Source organism: Petaurus breviceps, unplaced genomic scaffold, assembly GCF_028583685.1.
Source record: "Petaurus breviceps papuanus isolate PSGF00001 unplaced genomic scaffold, PetGlider_PUasm1.0 90723, whole genome shotgun sequence".
Taxonomy (NCBI): Eukaryota; Metazoa; Chordata; class Mammalia; order Diprotodontia; family Petauridae; genus Petaurus; species Petaurus breviceps.
The window spans coordinates 907,903-928,009 of record NW_027187323.1 but is presented as its reverse complement, the minus strand read 5'-3'; the positions used below and the strand labels follow the sequence as shown (position 1 = coordinate 928,009).

The 20,107-nt window shown below is 38.3% G+C and overlaps 1 protein-coding gene across 4 annotated transcripts in view; it reads left to right on the top strand.

Moving 5' to 3' along the window:
• The window catches only part of KMT2A (lysine methyltransferase 2A), a 90,943-nt gene that overhangs the window by 49,036 nt on the left and 21,800 nt on the right, over nt 1–20,107 (top strand). For 3 of the 4 annotated variants that reach the window (XM_069066670.1, XM_069066668.1, XM_069066667.1), the window contains 13 exons: nt 6,713–6,808; nt 7,022–7,142; nt 7,893–8,006; nt 8,385–8,569; nt 13,188–13,361; nt 14,097–14,207; nt 14,509–14,582; nt 16,680–16,873; nt 17,431–17,537; nt 18,160–18,297; nt 19,360–19,518; nt 19,784–19,901; nt 20,027–20,105. In XM_069066670.1, the coding sequence (XP_068922771.1) occupies nt 6,713–6,808; nt 7,022–7,142; nt 7,893–8,006; nt 8,385–8,569; nt 13,188–13,361; nt 14,097–14,207; nt 14,509–14,582; nt 16,680–16,873; nt 17,431–17,537; nt 18,160–18,297; nt 19,360–19,518; nt 19,784–19,901; nt 20,027–20,105 (1,670 nt within the window). The remainder of the gene's footprint in view (nt 1–6,712; nt 6,809–7,021; nt 7,143–7,892; nt 8,007–8,384; nt 8,570–13,187; nt 13,362–14,096; nt 14,208–14,508; nt 14,583–16,679; nt 16,874–17,430; nt 17,538–18,159; nt 18,298–19,359; nt 19,519–19,783; nt 19,902–20,026; nt 20,106–20,107) is intronic. The other variant, XM_069066669.1, reaches the window with a different exon arrangement.

Genomic DNA, 20,107 nt, shown 5'->3' with positions numbered 1-20,107 from the left:
AGACAATTCTACCTCTAGTATGGAGGATGAATTGGAGGGGAGAAGGTAGAGAAGACTTAGAAGATTATTGCTTAGGTGGCTAGGTGACTCAGTGAATAGAGCACCTGCCCTGGAGTCAGGAGGACCTGAGTTCAGATCCGGCCTCAGACACTTAACACAAAACTAGCCACGTGACTTTGGGCAAGTCACTTAACCCCAATTGCCCTACCTTTCCCCCTCCAAAAAGCAAAAAGAAAAATCTTTAAAAAAAAAAAAAAGATTATTGCTATGGTTGAGGCATATGGTAATGAAGTTAGAGTGAAAATTGAGAGAGGAAAGATGTAAGAGATGTTTCAGAGGTGAACTTGATAGCATTTGCTTGAAAGCAGGGATTCTTTTTTAAAAATTCCTTTGTGTCTACTGTGCCAGACACATGGTTGTTGCTTAATAAATATTTGTTGATTGATAGATCAATTGATTAGTTGGCATAACTGATTAGATATCAAAAGTGAGACAGAATAGTCTGATTAATCCCGAGGTTACATACATGAAAGACTTGGTAAATGTTGGTGTCACAGACAAACCGAAGTCAGAAGGGAAGAGTAAGTATAGTAGGAAAGATAATGAGTTTGGTTTCGAACAGGCTGAATATGAGTCTGTAATAGGATACACATATCCAAATTGAAGTCTCCTAAAGATGTTTGGAGCTCAAAAGACAGGTTAGAACTAGAGACATAGAGTTGGAAATCTTCCATCTAGAGATGATAGTTGAAACCCTGAGGATGCATGAAATTACCTAAGAAGAGTGTGCAGGGAGAGAAGAGGAAGAAAACTAGAGACAGATCTTAGAGAATACCACAAGTATTAAGGCATAAGAATAGGATGAAGAGCCAGGAAAGGAGATAGAATAGCAGTTACTGAGGTAGGAAGAGAATCAGAAGAGCATAATGTTGATGAAAGAAAGGAAATAGCATATCCATTTAGTAGGAAGGTAAACAGCAGAATTCAAAACTTCAGAGAGATCAAGAAGGATGAGGACTGGGACAGCTACCCGTGTTTCCCCGATAATAAGACACTGTCTTATATTTTTTTTTTTTTTTGAAAGAAAAACACCAGAGGGCTTATTTTCAGGGGAGGGCTTATGTTGTCCTGCCTCAGCTCTCCTCCGCGGCACTGCTCTCAATGGCGCCAGCAAGCAAATCACTGGGGAAGAACAGGATGACGCGCTCACTGCTGCAGCTCTGATTGGATGCAGCTCAGAGCGCGGCATGCGTTTCACGGTGGGGGGGGGGGACGGTGCATACAGAGGGTACCGTAATGTAGCGTGTAGCACAGGGGATCACCTTCACTACAGTAGCAATCTCAATAGGGCTTATTTTTGGGGGAGGGCTTATTTTAGAGGAATCTTACACAGTAAGGGGAGGGCTTATTTTCGGGATAGGTCTTATTATCAGGGAAACATGGTAGGTGGCACAGTGAATAGAGCACCGACCCTGGAGTCAGGAGGACCTGAGTTCAAATCCAGCCTCAGACACTTAACTCAGTCACAAAATCGCTATGTGACCTTGGGCAAATCATTAAACCCCAATTGCCCTACCTTCCCCCCTCAAAAAAAGAAAAAGGATGAGGACCTTTTTTTTTTAAAGGCCATTAGATTTGGTGATCAGGGAGTCATTGATGGATGACCTCTGGTACAGCAGTTTCATTAGAGGATGAAGTTAGAAGTCTAGGTGCATGGTGTATTGTATAGTAAAATGGAGATACTGGTTAAAGACAACTTTTTCAAGAAGTTTAGCCATAAATGGGCAAATACAGATGAGGAGAAAGCTGGATGGGCTAGAAGGGTCAAGGGAAGGGGGAAGAACATCTCTAAGAACTTTTACAGTGTTTGAAAGAGCAATAAGAAAATTCAATAAATCAAAAGATATAGGCCAAATTAGAGTTCTTAAGGAAGAAATAAGTAAGTCTAACAAGAAAAATAAGTTATGTGAAATAAAGATTCTCTCTGAATAAATTGATTCTTTGACAAAGATTCTAGAATTAGGGGCGGCTAGGTGGCTCAGTGAATAGAGCACCAGCCCTGGAGTCAGAAGGACCTGAGTTCAAATCCGGCCTCAGACACTTTTAATGCTTACTAGCTGTGTGATCTTGGGCAAGTCACTTAACCCCAATTGCCCTGCCTTCCCCCCTCCAAAAAGCCAAAAAAAAAAAAAAAGAATTCTAGAATTAGACTATAAAATGATAAAATAAGAAGGAAAATTAAACAAAATCAAAAGATAAAATTGGTAGAACATGTCAGAGCTCTACAAAACAAGAATATTGAACAAAATAGGATGGGACAATATAGTCTGAGGAATAAAAGTCCTCCAGAAAAGCTGATTGAAAAACAGCCTTAGAAGCCATTTTTCAGAAGTCCATACAAGAAAATTGCCCAGAATAATTGAAAGCAGATGAAAAGGTATAGATAGGGAAAATCCTTAGGATAAGAACAGAAAGAAATCCCATGATTGACTCACCAAGAAACCTAATTGTGAAACTTCAGAATTACAACATCAAACAGCAGAAATTGAAGGTAGCCTGGGGGAAAATATCTTTCATATTCCAAGGAAAATTCAATAAGCAACATGGTCTCATTTACAACAGACTTAAGGAAAAGTTTGAATCTATAGTGAAAAAAGCAAAGTTGTTTGCCTCTTCCCTAAAAATAACATAAATTGAGCAAAATTCATCAGTAAAAAAATTAAATGTCCAGCAAAAGGTAATTTGCATCATACTTTCAAAAGTACTCAGAGCTGGGTGGGATATATTCACTCTGTGATGTGAACACATTTGTAATTGTTAGGAAGAGTTGGGAAGCTTTTCCTAACAAGAAGCCTGAATTTTCCCTTTTTTCAGCATCTTTTTTTTTTTCTTGGAGGGAGGAAGGCATGGCAATTAGGGTTAAGGGACTTGTCCAAGGTCACACAGCTAGTAAGTGTGTCAAGTGTTTGAGGCTAGATTTGAGCTCAAATCTTCCTGGCGCCAGGGCCAGTGCTCTATTCACTATGCCACCTAACTGCCCCAGCTTATCCCTTTCTGATTAATAGCCTTTTCTTTTCGAGGTTAAGTATTCCCAACTCTTTCAGCAAATTCTTAAAACTTAAGTTATTGGAGGTCACAACCCTTATTAGGCAAGACCAACTGGGAAAACTGAAAAGCTGTTTCTGCAGAATTTAGGCTAATATCTTATATAAATAATAGTATTTGCAACTGGATATATGACATGATTATAAGAAGTCATCATATAAAAACTGATAATCAAAGGGAGTGCTTTTCACAACTCTAATTGGGGAAAAGCTTCTTAACCCTTCAAGAGAGAAAAGTAATCAAAAAGAACAAAATAGGCCGACTTAATTACCTAAAATGTAAAAACTTAATGAAAGAACAAAATCAATGCAGATAGAATAAGAAGAGAAACTGTTTAGAGGGAAATATGTATATCAAATATTACGAACAAAAGTGGTATCAGGAAGCTGCTAGGTGGTGCAGTGAGTAAAAGCACCACCCCGGAGTCAGGAGGACCTGAATTCAGTTCCAGCCTCAGACACTAAACACCCACACAAAAAAACTAGCCGTGTAACCTTGGGCAAGTTACTTAACCCCAATTACCTCCAAAAGGCCAAAAAAAAAAAAAGTGGTATCAGATATAATGGGTACTAACAAATAAGTGAGGAGTTTTTTTTTTTTTAACAGATAAGTGGTTAAAGTCATGAATGAATGAAAACACTTTCATTAGGTCTATTGTGCAATAAGCAATGAAGAATATGAGGACTTGTGAGAAACCTGTGAAATTTATTTGAATTGATGTCGAGAGAAATAAGCAAAAGCCAAAAGAACAATATTGTACACAGTGACTAGACACTATGAATGAAAAGTTCATTGAAAGGAGGCTCACTAACTGTAGCTGAAAATCTAATTACAGTACTTTCAGACTTTTTTGAGGTATTGATTAGTTTGGTGATTTTTTTCTCTTTTAAAAATATATGATCGGGGCGGCCAGGTGGCTCAGCGAGTAAGAGCACCGGCCCCAGTGTTGAGATGACCTGGGGGATCGAATCTGGCCTCAGATACTTAGCACCACACCCAGAAATAACTGGCCATGTAACCTTGAGCAAGTTACTTAACCCCAATTGCTTAAAAAAAACAAAAGAAAGAAAGAAACATTTCTGTTACATTCAGATCCTTTAATTTGTTCTCAAATATTTGAGCACATGATTTTGTTCTGGAAATCTTTTCTTCAGAAATAACCCTAATAGCAGAGAGGAATGTAAATAGTTGAGCTTTAATAAGTTCCTTATGATTTCTTTTCCCTGTTTACCTTCTCATGCTTCTCTTGCAAGATTCTTGTGTTTGACGTCAAATTTTCTGTTCAGCTCTAGTTTTTTTTCATCAAGAATTCTTGAAAGGGGGCGGCCAGGTAGCACAGCAAGTAAGAGCACCAGCCCCAGAGTTGGGATGACCTGGGATCAAATCCGGGCTCAGACACTTAGCACCCACCCAGAAACACCTGGCCGTGTAACCTTGAGCAAGTTACTTAACCCCAATTGCTTAGGGCAGCCAGGTGGCTCAGTAAATAAGAGCACCGGGCCCAGAGTTGGGATGATCTGGGATCAAATCTGGGCTCTGATACTTAGCACCACACCCAGAAATAATTGGCCGTGTAACCTTGAGCAAGTTACTTAACCCCAATTGCTTTAAAAAAAAAAAAAAAAAAGAATGCTTGAAAGTCCTCTGTTTCATTGAATTATCATATTTTCCCCTGAAACATTATATCAGTTTTGCTGGGTAGGTGATTATTGGTTTTAATCCTATCTCTTTTGACCTCCAGAATATCATATTTGATTTCTTCAGTCCCTTAATGTAGAAGCTGCTAGATCTTTTGTTATTCTGATTGTGTTTCCACAATATTCATATTGTTTCTTCTTGGCTGCTCTTATAATATTTTCCCTTTGAGCTGGAGACTCTGGAACTTGGCTATAAAATTCCTAGGAGTTTTTTTTGGGGGGGGGATGGATCTTTTTCAAGAGGTGATTGATGAATTCTTTCCATTTCTATTTTGCCCTCTTATTCTAAAATATCAGGGCAGTTTTCCTTGAGAATTTCTTGAAGGATGATTTCTAGGTTGTTTTTTTTTTTGATCATGGCTTTCAGGTTGTCCAATAATTTTAAAATTATCTATCCTGCATCTATTTTCCAGGTCAGTGGTATTTCCAGTGAGATATTTCATGTTGCCTTATATTTTTTCATTTGTTTGGGTCTGATTTCTTGAATCAAGAAATCATCTTGATGTCTCATAAAGTCATTAGCTTCCATTTGCTCCAATCTAATTCTTAAGGAATGATTCTCCTCAGTGAGCTTTTGAGATTCCTTTTCCATCTGGCAAATTCGGCTTTTTAAGGCATTCTTCTCCTCATTGCCTTTTTTGCCATTTGAGTTAGTCTGTTTTTAAGGTGTTATTTTCTTCAGTCAGGTTCTTGACTCTCTTTTCATGATTTTCTTGCATCATTCTCATTTCTCTTCCCAAACTTGTCCTCCACTTTTCTTACTTGATTTTCAAAATCCTTTTTGAGCTCCTCCATGGCCTGTAACCAATTCATATTTTTCTTGGAAGCTTTTGATGCAGGACTTCTGGCTTCATTGTCTTCCTCCTGTTTCATGCTTTGATCCTTTTTGTTCCCAAAAAAGGAATCTAAGGTTTGATTGCTGTGCTTGCTTTGCTTCCTCTGCTTGCTCATGTTGCCAGTCATTTACTTGACTTTTGAGCTCTTTGCCACAGTAGAACTCTGCTTCCAGAGACGAGAGCTTTGTATTAATTGGGTGCCCTCTCTGCAGCCCCCACAAGCTCTGGCCCACTGACCATACACCCCAGGACCTCCACCCCAGAGAGCAATCCAGATCCAAGCAGGTTAAAGCAAGAGTTTTGAGTGGTTGCTTGGTCCCTCTACAATCTGCAGACCAGGAGCTCTGGAAGCAGCCATACAGTGGCTGCAGAGCTGTTGCGCCTCCGCTTCTTCTTGCCCTAGGGGCAGGGGCTGCACTTGCTCTTACATCCTCCCCCCAGTTCCAACGGAGTTCCACACTGACATTTTACTTTGTCTTTGGCATTTATGGGTTGAGGAGTCTGGAAATGACCACAGCTGCTGGTGATTCACTCTCCTGAAGTCTGCTCAGGCCGCTCTGAGGCTAAAACCACGGCTTACACAGGGCTGGGCTTGGCTCCCTGTGTGCTACAATGGACCCTTCTTGTAGGCCTGCCAGACTGCCGTCAGTGGGAGATTTGTTTCTTTCTGTCACCTTGTGGGTTCTGTAGCTCTAAAATTTGTTTAGTCATATTTTATAGGTATTTGAGGTGGTTGTGGGGGGAGCTCATGGAATTTTTCTGTTTCTATGCCATGTGCCACCTTTATTTTAAAGAGAAATGCTTGGGGGTGGCTAGGTGGTGCAATGAATAGAGTACTGGCCCTGGAGTCAGGAAGACCCTGAGTTCAAAATCTGGCCTCACTTAACACTTACTAGCCTTGTGACCTTGGGCAAGTCACTTAACCCCAATTGCCCTGCCTTCTCCGCTCCAAAAAGCAAAAAAAAAAAAAGAGAGAGAGAGAGAGAGAAACACTAAATGGGAAAAAGAATAATGCTGTGTATTCATGGGTGGGTAAAACCTATCTCATGGTTTTCGCATTTTCCAATTTTGCAGCAGCTGCTGGAGTGTAATAAGTGCCGAAACAGCTATCACCCTGAGTGCCTGGGACCAAACTACCCAACCAAACCCACCAAGAAAAAGAAAGTTTGGGTGAGTTTATTGCCTTTTTCCAAAGAGAACTATAACTCTTGAGTTCTTTGAGATTCTGTTACTGTTAATTCAGGTGAAGTCTGGATGACTGCTTCTTAGAGATATTTGGGAAGAAGGGGGAATAATGAGAGAGATATGGTTGGAAATGTAAATGATATAAAACAAAAGATGTTGACAGAAATTTTTTTTTTAAATTTATCTCTTGTTTTCCAGATCTGTACCAAGTGTGTTCGATGCAAGAGCTGTGGATCTACAACTCCAGGCAAAGGGTGGGATGCACAGTGGTCTCATGATTTTTCACTGTGCCATGATTGTGCCAAACTCTTTGCTAAAGGTACAAGAATAATCCACAATCAGTTTGTATTTTATTAATTGTATTTAAGTATTGTTAACAAGACATACAAGTGATAATATAAGCATCATTTTAGCAGAATTTAAAAAGTATCTTGGAGGTAGTAGATGTTGTCAAGAATATAAATCACGTTGAAGCATTTCCCAAATCCTTGGTCTTTTCCTTGCATTTGAGTATGGTAATATAGTTATAGAAAGTATTTGATTTTACTTAAAGTGTTCAAGAAGAGATATTTTTTTGCAAAAATGCTAATCAGGGTGCAAACAAGTGAAAAGTAAAAGTAATTAGAGGCAGATTCTCTTTCTCATAGTAAGTGTGACCTCCTTCCTTCCTCTTTTTTTGCAGACAGTACATCTTGTCTAGGATTGTTGAGCCATGCTTCCTCCTTTTTTCCTAATTTTAGTTTTATTTACTTTTCTCTCTTCCCTTTTTTTTTGTCTTTTTGGAGGGGGGAAGGCAGGACAATTGGGGTTAACTTCTTCCCTTTCTTTAAACCACCTAATTGAGCTGCTCTGTACATTTATAAATAGTTTTAATGGAGAGAAATAATTAGTGGTACAAATATAGTGGCTCTGGAAGTTCACCTTGTAACTGGAGCTTTCCAAAAATGCTTGACATAAAAGATTATTGATATTTGAGTAATTCTGGAAGAATATAGTGACTTGAATCAGGCTTTGTTTTTGTCTTCCCAAATAAACCTTGAGGTCTTATGAAGTATTGCTTTGCTTTTAGGAAACTTCTGCCCACTTTGTGACAAGTGTTATGATGATGACGACTATGAGAGCAAGATGATGCAGTGTGGAAAATGTGATCGATGGGTTCACTCCAAATGTGAAAACCTTTCAGGTACAGAGAATGGAACCTCCTGAGATAACTATAAACATTTTACCTAAACTTCCATCTTCCCAGCATTGCCAGGTCTACTTCATGTTGCCACATAGTTTTTTAATGTTCAAAAGTTGTTGCTTTTTATAGCCTATGTAGTGAATCTTCCAACTACCAAATCCTGTGTTAGCATCTATTAGTAACAACCATTTTGTAAGTCACAGGGAAAGCTAGCTCCTTTGGATCCCCAGAAATACCCAAGAGTATTGTTGTCATCACCTGCTTTACTGGAAAGATAAGAGTGGGAGGAGTGGGATATCAAGCCAAGTAAGGTATACCAAATTAGTTTCCTCTTTCTCTCATCCTAAGAACAACCTTCATTAGATTCTTTTGTCCTAGATGAAATGTATGAGATCCTCTCCAACCTGCCTGAGAGTGTGGCCTATACCTGTGTGAACTGTACAGTGCGGCACCCTGCTGAGTGGAGATTGGCTTTAGAAAAAGAGCTCCAAATTTCTCTGAAGCAGGTTTTGACGGCTTTGTTGAATTCTCGAACCACCAGCCACCTACTCCGTTACAGACAGGTGGGTCTAAAATTCCCTATACCTGATTCAGCTCTACATAGTTACTTGTCAGTTATCAGTATTAGATTTTGTTTTGAAGACAGAAAAAATTATGATTTTTCAAAGATAATTTGATAAAAAATACATTAGGGTATTTAGGTAAGAGTTTTTGGGCATATTGCTGCTTCTGTACAAGAGGTTTTTTTTTTAAGTTTAAATTTTTATTTTTGTTTTTTTTTTTTAATTTTTCAAATGCTTTATTAACTTCTGATTTACATCTTTAATTTCTGCTAGATTTTGAGTTACAAATTTTCTCCCCGTTTTTCCCCTGGGTCACCCCAAAATAGCAATCCCACAGGATATCCCTTCCTCCAGTCTTCTCTCTCCCATATCTTCTTGCATACCCCCTTTGACTTTTCCAGTAGGGCATGGTAGATCTCTATGCCTCAGTGCCTGTATATCTTATTTCCCAAATACATGTAAAATAATATTAATAATAGTAGATAGATAGATACATAGATAGATAGATAGATAGATACACACACACATATATATGTATATATATAAAATTTTAAACATTTGATTTTAAAACTTTGAATTCCAGATTCACTCCCTTCCTCCCTTGTCACCCACCCTTACTGGGAAGATAAGCAGTTCAGTATAGGTTGTACATGTGTAGCTAATGCAAAACATTAGCATAGAAGATATATTGTAAAAGACTAACTATAAAAAGTCTGTAAAAGACTTACCCTCCCTCCTATCCCACCACCCACTTGTTCTATTCTCTACTTTGATCCCGTCCCTTTTCAGAAGTGAGTGCTTCCAACTTCTCTCACCCCCAAGCTTTCCCTCCCTTCCATCATCCCCTTCCCCCCTATTTTCCTGTAGGGTGAGATACCTTATTTAGTGTGTATGTCATTTCCTTCCCAAGCCAAATTCAATGAGAATAAGGTTGACCCATTCCCTTTTGCCTTCCTATTCTTCCCTTCCATTGTAATCATTTTCCCTTTGCCTCTTCTATATGAGATAGTTTACCCTATTCTGTCTCTTTCCATCTCCTCTCATTATGTACCTCTCTCACCTCTTAATTTCACCTTTTAAGTATCATCCCTTCCTATTAACTTGTTCCTGTGCCCTCTATCTATATACACATATTCACATAAGTATTCATATACCTGTATACCCTCCAATATAGACACACACACACACACACACACACATATATTTCTCTTCCCTTCAACTATTTTCATACTGAGAAAAGTTTCATCAGTTACGATTATCACTTTTCCATGTAGGAATGTTAATAGTTCAACTTTAATAAGTGGCTTATGATTTCTTTTCCCTATTTACCTTTTCAAGCTTCTCTTGCTTCTTGTATCTGAATGTCAGATTTTCTATTCAACTGGTTTTTTCATCAAGAATGCTTGAAAGTCCTCTATTCCACTGAATGACCATATTTTCCCCTGAAATATGATACTCAGTTTTGCTGGGTAGGTGATTCTTGGTTTTAATCCCAGCTCTTCTGTCCTCCAGAACATCATATTCCAGGCCCTTCGATCCCTCAGTGTAGAAGCTGCCAGATCCTGTGTTATCCTGATTTTGTTTCCACAATATTCAAATTGTTTCTTCCTGGCTGCTCTTAATATTCTCTCTTTGATCTGGGAATTCCAGAACCTGTCTATAATATTCCTAGGAGTTTTCTTTTTGGGATCTTTTTCAGGAGGTGATCAGTGGATTCTTTCAACCTCTATTTTGCCTTCTGGTTCTAAAAACATCAGGGCAGTTTTCCTTGAGAATTTCTTGGAGGATGATTTCTAGGTTCTTTCTTTGATCATGGCTTTCAGGTAGTCCAATAATTTTTAAATTATCTCTCCTGGATCTATTTTCCAGGTCAGTGATTTTTCCCATGAGATATTTTACATTGCCTTCTATTCTTTCATTTATTTGGATCTGTTAAACATCATCTTGATTTCTCTTAAAGTCACTAGCTTCCATTTGCTCCAATCTAATTCTGAAGGAATGATTCTCCTCAGTGAGCTTTTGAAATTCCTTTTCCATCTGGCAAATTCGGCTTTTTAAGGCATTCTTCTCCTCATTGCCTTTTTGAGCCTCTTTTGCTAATTGAGTTAGTCTGTTTTTTAAGGTGTGATTTTCCTCAGTTAGGCTGTTTACTCTCATTTCATAATTTTCTTGTGTCATTCTCATTTCTCTTCACAATTTTTCCTCCACTTCTCTTATCTGCTTCTTAAGGTCCTCTATGGCCTGTATCCAGCTCGTATTTTCCTTTGAAGGTTTTGGTGCAGGAGTTCTGACTTCACTGTCTTCCTCCTGTTCCATGCTTTGCTCCTTTTTGTCCCCAAAATAAGAGTCTAATGTTGGATTCTTCTGTTTGCTTTGTTTTCTTTGCCTGGTCATGTCGCCCCTCAGTCACTTGACTCCTAGGCTTTTTGCCACAGTAGGACTCTGCCACTAGACCTGGGAGCTTTCGTCCCAAACGCTGGGGTTTTCTCAGCTGCCGGAGGTATTAGTTGGGTGCCCTCTCTCAGGCCTCCACACACTCTGGCAAGCTGATCACGCACCCAAGGACCTCTACCCTAGACTGCAATCCAGATCCAAGCAGGTTAAAGCAAGAGCGATTATCCCTCAGACTGGTGCTTGGTCCCCCTACACTCTGCAGGCCAGGAGCTGAAGCTGTAGTTTGGCGCTGGCTTAACCAAGGCCTCTCAGCTTCTCTCCCTCAGGGCAAAAGCCGATGCACTCCCAACTGCTGATCCCAAAGTCCAGTCTGCACTGACCTCTCACTTTGTCCTTCGCATCTATATGTTGATAAATCTGGAAATGGCCACAGCTGCTGCTGATCTGGAGTTCCTCTGACTGGCGGCTGGGCAGGCCCTCTCTGGGGCTAAAACCTTTGGCTCCCAGAGCGCTGTGCTGGCCAATTCCTGCCGGGCTGTCCTCAGCGGGAGGTTAGCTTCTCTGTGTCATTTTGTGGCTTCTGCAGCTCCAGAGTTTGTTTAGAGTCCCCTTTTACATGGATTGGGGAAGGTGGAAGCAGGAGCAGCGAGGAGGTCCTGCTTCTACTCTGCCATCTTGACTCCGCCTACCCCCCCATAAGAAATTTTAATGAATTTAGAGGAAGACTTTGAAGTAAAACGTTAACATTTTTAGAGACTCCTTAATCCTTATAATTTGTTAAGCGACTGGAGTATTTTAAAGGCAGTTTTATGGAAGCATGATTGCCCTATGATCTTTTAGTGGTGCTTCATTTTTTTAGGAGAAAGCAGTTTGCATCCTCAGAAGAAATTTTGCTAAACAGTTCTGAACACAGAATATTACTCTTCAGGCTAGATTTAGGAAAACTCAAAAGCTAACTTGGAGGGTGGGGGAAATGTCAGGGAATTCTCATGTTCAAAAAATATTAATTGAGCATCTAGTGTGTGCAGAACACTGTGGTAGGAATTGGGAAAGATAAAAAAATTAAAATATAACCCCTCAATGTATAATTATTATATGCTCACTATGAACTGTGTGTTCTAAGAGGGGAGATAACATAAATAGTGCTATACAAGATAGAGTCTAAAAAATGGTAACTGTAAAGGGGAATGCAGTAGCCCCTGGGGGACCTGAGGAAGGACTCCTGTAATAGGTGGTGCTTAAGCTGAGACTTGGAAGGAAAAAAAAAACCAAACCAGGAATTCTAAGAGGTGGAGATGGAGAGAGAGAGTGTAACATGGGAGACAAGCAGTATAAAGGCACGGAACTATTGTGCATAAGAAGCCACAACCAATATAGCTTATCCATTATGTAGATTTCTTGCAGGAAAATGATGTGTAAGACTGCAAAGATAGGAAGGAGCCAAGCTTTAAAGACCTTAAATGCCAGGTAGAGTTTATCTGATCCTACAGGTAACAGGGCACCATGAAGCTTTTTAAGTAGAAGAATGACTTGGTCAGACCTCCATTATAGGAAAGCCACTTTAGCCATTGTGTAGTTGCTGGATTGCTCACTTACTCCTTACTTTTGCGCACCATGATCTGAATACGGTCTTCAACAAGTATTCATTAAACACCCAGTAGGTACTGGGCACCAAATTAGTTACTAGAAATAGAAAGACAGAAGTAAAGGCATTGTTTTCCTGAAGGAGCTTACATTCTGTTTGCAGAAGCAACACATACATAGAAAAGGTAAGTACATAGTAATTACTGGAAGAGACAGCACCAGCAACTGGGGGAATCAGGTTAGGCCTTGCATAGAAAGTGACATTTTAGATGAGCTTTAAAAGGAAGCTAGGGAGTCTGTGAGGCAAAGGTGAGAAGGTGGTACCTCATAGGCATTGGAGAGTTGGAAGATCTGTTGGAGTATATGGAGTGCCTACTGTATTATGTGTGAGTAACAATAAGCAGGACAGTTTGACCCTAATAGAGAATGCGTGATGGAGAATTAAATTCAGGAAGTCTGGAAAGGTGGACCCAGATTATAAAGGGCTTTAAATGCTGAACACAGTTGTTTATATTTTAGAAGCCAGAGAGACCATGGACCTTTATTTCCAGTTCTAACTAGAGAGAGTTTACTTTGGAGACCAGATGCTCAGTGACTGATTGAAAGTAACATATTATCTGTACATCATTCCTGGATATAGGCTGCCAAACCCCCTGACTTAAATCCAGAGACAGAGGAGAGTATACCTTCCCGAAGCTCCCCAGAAGGACCTGATCCACCAATTTTGACTGAGGTTAGCAAGCAGGAAGAACAACAGCCTTTGGACCTAGAAGGAGTAAAGAAGAAAATGGACCAAGGAGGTTACACCTCTGTGGTATGTCTCCTAGAGCACAAAATTCAAATGATGATTTTCATTTTATTTTGAAATGTTATCATTTTGTCTTGGAATAGATGCTTAAAGCTTTGGGGGAATTCAGTTTTGTGTTTCAGAAAAGGGGCAAGAATAAGGTAGGTTTGTCTTTCACCTGACTTTTCTGGAAATTAATGCATATTCAAAAGAACACTCAGGTCTCCTAGAAAGTAGTTATGGGGAGAAAAAACACTAGTGTGAACTTAATTAGTTTATCCCTGTGGGAGCAGATCTGAATAATGTACCTAGCTTTTAAAGTTCTCTTTTACAGATGCTTTTTAATTTTAGGGCAGAAAATTTTAAAAACCTCGCTCACTTATTATTTAACATTTAATTGGTTCATATTTTATGTCTAGTTATTAGTATATCATAATTTAAAGGAAAAACTATTTTTATGGTTTATGAACCATTTGGGTAGTGTTTTGTGAAACACCTCCTTTATTATTATTTAGCTAACCTTAATACCAAGATTTGACCATATTTAACACCTCTGGACAGACATAAATTGATTGTTACCTGGTTCCCAAAATCCCTAGCCAGAGTGATATTGTTAGACAGTGTTTCAAGTGGGATACGGGTCTATTTTGTGTTTTGGGTTTTTTTAGAATTGTACATGTGCTGCATATTTAGATAAGGAAAATATTCCTTTTGCCTTGTACGTTTTTATGGGTGTATGCATACTGTTTCCTTCCATTGCAGTTGGAATTTAGTGATGATATCGTAAAGATTATTCAAGCAGCCATCAATTCAGATGGAGGGCAGCCAGAGGTTAAAAAAGCTAATAGCATGGTCAAGTCCTTCTTCATTCGGGTGAGTGACATTAATTTTTTATTTTAAAAAATTTGTTTCTGTGTAATTATCCTCCATAAAAAGAATGAACTTGTTTTCTTTTCACTTCTTGTTAAATTATTGGAAGAATTCATTTTTACACCAGCCCGTATATATTTAAGCAATCTTTGATTTTTCTTTGGGGTGTAGGTAAGGGGGGCAGAGTTTTGAACTGCTGATTGTCAGAATTAATGGATCTTTCTTTAGGACCCAAAATTTCTTCATGGTAAATAATTTAGGGTAAAGTTGTCTAATTGTTGAAATTCTTGTCTGTCTTATTCAGCAAATGGAACGTGTTTTTCCTTGGTTCAGCGTCAAAAAGTCCCGGTTTTGGGAACCAAATAAAGTTACAAGCAAGTAAGTAACTTTAGCATCCATTGGCAATAACTTTCTTAAATTTTTCAGTGATCAAGAAATGGTGTTCCTTTCAAAAAATGACTCTTCAGACTTTTGGATTAGACTCTTTTAGTCTTTTTTTGTTAAACACATAAGTATATTAGAATACCTTTAAAGATCTAGTGTTGCAGAATAATCAGAATAATAACTTATGCAATATAACCTATAGGTTGTCAATCTTTGCTTATTGTATGTAAAAATTATGAGAGGCAGGATGGCATAATGGATAAATAGCTGGTCTTGGAGTTGGAATACCTGTGTTTAAGACCTACCTCTGAAACATAACTGCATTTTTGGGACCCTGACCAAGTCACTTACCCTGACTCAGGCAACTCTCTAAAGAAATGGGAAGGGAATAAGCATTTTTATATAGCACCTACTGCATGCTAAGCACTGTGCTCTAAGCACTTTTCATAAATATTATCTCATTTGATCTGATCCTCACAACAAACCTGTGAAATATGTGCTATTTGGCTAAGATGACGAAACAGGAAAATGACAAATGCTGAAGAGGATGTGGAAAAATTGGAACACTAATGCATTGTTGGTGGAGTTGTGAACTGATTCAACCATTCTGGAGAGCAATCTGGAATTATGTCCAAAGGGCTCTAAATAATTGCATACCCTTTGACCCAGCAATACCACTTCTAGGGTTGTATCCCAAAGAGATCATAGAAGTGGGAGGAAGACCCATACGTACAAAAATATTTATAGCAGCTCTTTTTGTGGTGGCAAAGAATTGGAAATTAAGGGGATCCCCATCAATTGGGGAATGGCTAAACAAGTTGTGGTATATGAATGTAATGGAATACTATTGTGCTATAAGAAATGAGGAAGAGACGGACTTCATATTTACCTGGAGAGACTTACACAAACTGATGCCAAGTGAGAAGAGCAGAACCAGGAGAAATTTGTACATAATTACAGACACAATGCATGTGTCTTTTTGATAGTTGATGACAACTTTGATAGACTGAACTCTTCTCAGCAATGCAAGGTTGTAAGACAACTCCAAAAAACTCATGATGGAAAGAGATGTCTACATTCAGAGAAAGAACTAGAAAGAACAGTTTGAATGCAGGTTGAAGCAAACTACCTGCTTGCTCTCTTTCTTTTTCTTGTTTGGTTTTATTTCCTCTTTCCCATTGTTCATTCCATTGGTTACAATCCTTCTTTACAACCTGACTAATATCTAATGTAAAAATATTTGCAGATCCTATACCTGATTGCATGCTGCCATGGAGAGAGAGGAAAAGGAGGGGGAGAAAAATTGAAATTCAAAGAATTGTGGAACTGAATCTTGTAAACTAAAAGTAAACAAACAAATTAATAAAGAATTTTACCAATAAAAAAAGGAGATATGTGCTCTTATCCCCATTTTACAGTTGAAAGTGAGGCAGACTTGCCCAAAGTCACAAGGCTAGTAAGAATGTGAAACTGGGTTTGAACTCAGGTCTTCCTGACTCCAGTCCCAGTGCTTTATCTGCTGTATCACTTGCTGCTTCTGATAGTCTTATGTTATAGAGGAGGTGCAGGTCTGCATTGGTAGTGGAAGTTGATCATTAAGAATTTCTTAAATCAGTGAAATAGTAAGTCTAAACCCTAACCCCCATAAAACAACCCTATAATTTAGGGAATTAAAATTTGACTTCTGATATAATTTAATCCCTTGGATAAGAAGTCGTAATATAATGGAGTTCTACTAAATTTATTTCTAGCATTTTCTTCAGTGTCCTCTTTCATTTCCCATATCCAGTCATCTAAATTTTTACTTCGAAAAAAGATATATCCAGGATAAAACTGCCATTTGGTATTAATGAAACAAGAAAATTGTTTAAAGAGAAATAGATATTCAATAATGAGATTCTACATACTTTTTTATTTTTTTTTGTATTTTAAGTACTTTTTTCCATAGCATCCCTTTTTGGGGGGACAAATGATGGCATTTTGCAAGGGTGTGTGATAAATTATATTTGAGTCTTAATTATTTAACTTTATATTAGACCATAGAAAGTATTTAATAAATTCGTGTTAAATTGAATTGAATTTATTTTTTAGCAGTGGAATGTTACCAAATGCAGTACTACCGCCTTCACTCGACCATAACTATGCTCAGTGGCAAGAGAGAGAAGAGAACAGCCACACCGAGCAACCTCCTTTGATGAAGAAAATCATTCCAGCTCCTAAACCCAAAGGCCCTGGAGAACCAGACTCACCTATTCCTCTGCATCCTCCTACACCACCAATCTTAAGTAAGAAACCAGAAATTATCTTATTTCCTCATTTTGTGTATTTGTATAAGATGCAGGCCTGTGTATAAAGGACGTTAGCCTTATGAGACTAAATTTAACATATTTAAGAATCTGAAGGGAATTTTTAAGCCATCATTAAGAATAGCAGCAGCAGCATTTTCTCATTTAGAAATTATCCAAGGGATGGTCACAAGTCTTCTATTACTTTTTTTTCTTTTTTGGAGGGCAATTGGGGTTAAGTAACTTACCCAAGGTCACACAGCTAGGTTTTTGTGTATGTGTTAAGTGTCTGAGGCTGGATCCGAACTCAGGTCCTTCTGACTCTGGGGCCGGCACTCTACTCACTGCGCCACCTAGCCGCCCCTCTTATTACTTTTAGTACTCTTAACACGTAGCAAAGACCAAACTAGCAGACTGTTTTCATGACTACCCATTGCTTCTTATGGGGCTACAGGATATTACTTAAGCTAAAATCAAAACAAAACAAAATTTTTCTTGAAATTCATGCTTTCTGCATTGCCAAACATAACTTGAATATCTTTCTTTGGGGGACTAAGATACAGACAGGAGCCGGGAGGACAGTCCTGAGCTGAACCCACCCCCAGGTGTAGAAGATAATCGACAGTGTGCATTATGTTTGATGTATGGTGATGATAATGCTAATGTAAGTACTTTGCATCCTAGTATTCTATTTAGCAGGCACCAGCACATAATGTGTTTGCCCTTTGTAACTAATTGTGATTGTGGGGATTTCTGTATATTTTATGTGTATTTGGCACTTAAAAGTAAAGCAGTTTTCCCTTGGAACTTTTCTGACTTGTTCAAATTAAATGCTAAAGTGACTTGTATTAGTTTCATCTTCTTGAACTGTAACTGCTAATGGAAGGCACACAGATAAGATTTTGTCAAACTTAGTAAAATACAAATGATGTGCAAAATAGCTTATGACTAACACTGGTTTGTGTGACAGGCTGATGGTATATTATCCTGGTTTTGATTCTGTAAACCTATTATTGAAAGTGAGACGATCATCACATCAATATGGTCATTTCCTCAGATAATAGGCATGGCCATTTTATTTGTTTAGATTCTAGATTTTGACCCTGAGGTAAAAGTATTTAAAAACAGTGCTCCTTCATATCATGTTATGATTTTATTTGCATTTCTAAGTTAAAAGGCTATTGATTTCCTGAAGTTATTTTGACAAAGTTAAAAGTCAGTGCCAAAGAAAACTTTTCTGGCATTGGGTTCTTTGTTGTGGAAAAATAATTTCATACATCCCATAGGATGCTGGCCGCTTGCTCTACATTGGTCAAAATGAGTGGACCCATGTGAACTGTGCTTTGTGGTCAGCAGAGGTGTTTGAAGATGATGATGGGTCCCTAAAGAATGTGCACATGGCTGTGATCAGGGGCAAGCAATTGGTGAGTCTTTGGGAGTGAAGTTTTGTGAAAAGAGATTCCTTCATAGTTTTCAAATTCTCTGTTTTCTCTAGTAAACTTCTGTTTCACCAATAGCTTTATATGTTCAGTCTGTAACATGTGTTGAGTCCCTTTGGAGCCTTGTATTGGTCTCTGGGCAGAGAGATACAAAAGAAATGAAAAGGTCTCTATCCTTGAGACACTTAAAATACAGCTATAGAAGTAGTACAAACCTGTTAAAATGATCAATTAAACTAGTCAATTAACTTTTATTAAGTACTTTTTGTGTGCCAGGCACTAAGTAGCACATTAACACAAATGTAAATTAACATAGTGCAGACTTCATAATAAGTGCAATGAGAATGTGAGAGTAATGCAGAAACCAACACCAACAGAATATAAACAGATAAATTTTCATAGAAGAACTGAATTCTTAGCTGTATTTTGGAGGAGGGAAGGGGAGGAACTGATCATCACAAAAAAATATATGGAGAAATGGCATTGTATAGAAGAAAGAGCAAGTGAATTCGAGTGGTGTTATAGGGTGATATTAAACAAAACAAAGTAAAATTTTCCAGGATACTAATCTATGGAGGGTCAGTTAATGTATAGCTTTGAGAATCATAATGAAAATAACTGATTTTTGCAAATTGGATAATTAGCCATTATATGTTTCTTGTCAAAGGATTGCTAAGTAATTCAAATAGTATGATCTTTGCAGGAGATGTGGACTCGTAGATCCTTTTTGGATTTAATGACCTTCTGTCCACTGGACAATGTCCTAAGCATTGATCTAGGAGGTCTCCCTTTTTAACTCACTGCTCTAGAAAGAAGTCTAGGTTCTAAGTCACATGGTGATATTTAAACCTAATAGGTTGTGGAGCCTTGTGCAAAAACTAGAAACAGATAATAGTATGCTTATGATACATTTGATATCTATGTGTAACCACAGACAAGCAGTAAATTTCCTGAGTGGGGGGGGGGTGCGGTTCAGGATGGGGTAACTTTGCTAAGGGAAGGGCACAAAAGATCTAAATAAAGTTTTTGTTCCTCTTGGATTTTTAGAGGTGTGAGTACTGCCAAAAGCCAGGGGCCACTGTAGGTTGCTGCCTTACATCCTGCACTAGCAACTATCATTTCATGTGTTCCCGAGCCAAGAATTGTGTCTTTCTGGATGATAAAAAAGTTTATTGCCAACGACATCGGGATTTAATCAAAGGAGAGGTAAGGGGGTTGGATTGTATTTTTAAAAATGCTGGCTAAGAATTAGCAGTATGGGAAACTTCATTTTGTTCTCCTAAAGAGTCAGTTCCTATGATAATTTTTCTTGCCCTAACTTCTCTTCTCATTAGAAGTATTGAAGTTACTGAGAAAGAATACTGGTATTGAATTACCTCTACTCTTTGAGTCTGGAATAAGCTAAATAATGAATGTATCCTATGAGATAAAACTGTAGTATCTTAACAATTCCCTTGCCTTCTTGTTTAAGGTGGTTCCTGAGAATGGATTTGAAGTTCTTAGAAGAGTATTTGTAGACTTTGAAGGCATCAGCTTGAGAAGGAAGTTTCTCAGTGGCCTAGAACCAGAAAATATCCACATGATGATTGGTAAGATCTGGAGATAGGTAACAGAGAGATGCTGCATTTATGGGAATCTTTTCCTGTTTTTGGAGTTGATATAAAGAACCTTCTTCACATTTTCTCTTCTTATCATTTCTCCTTTGTTTGATCAGGCTCAATGACAATTGACTGTTTAGGAATTCTAAATGATCTCTCAGACTGTGAAGATAAGCTCTTTCCTATTGGATATCAGT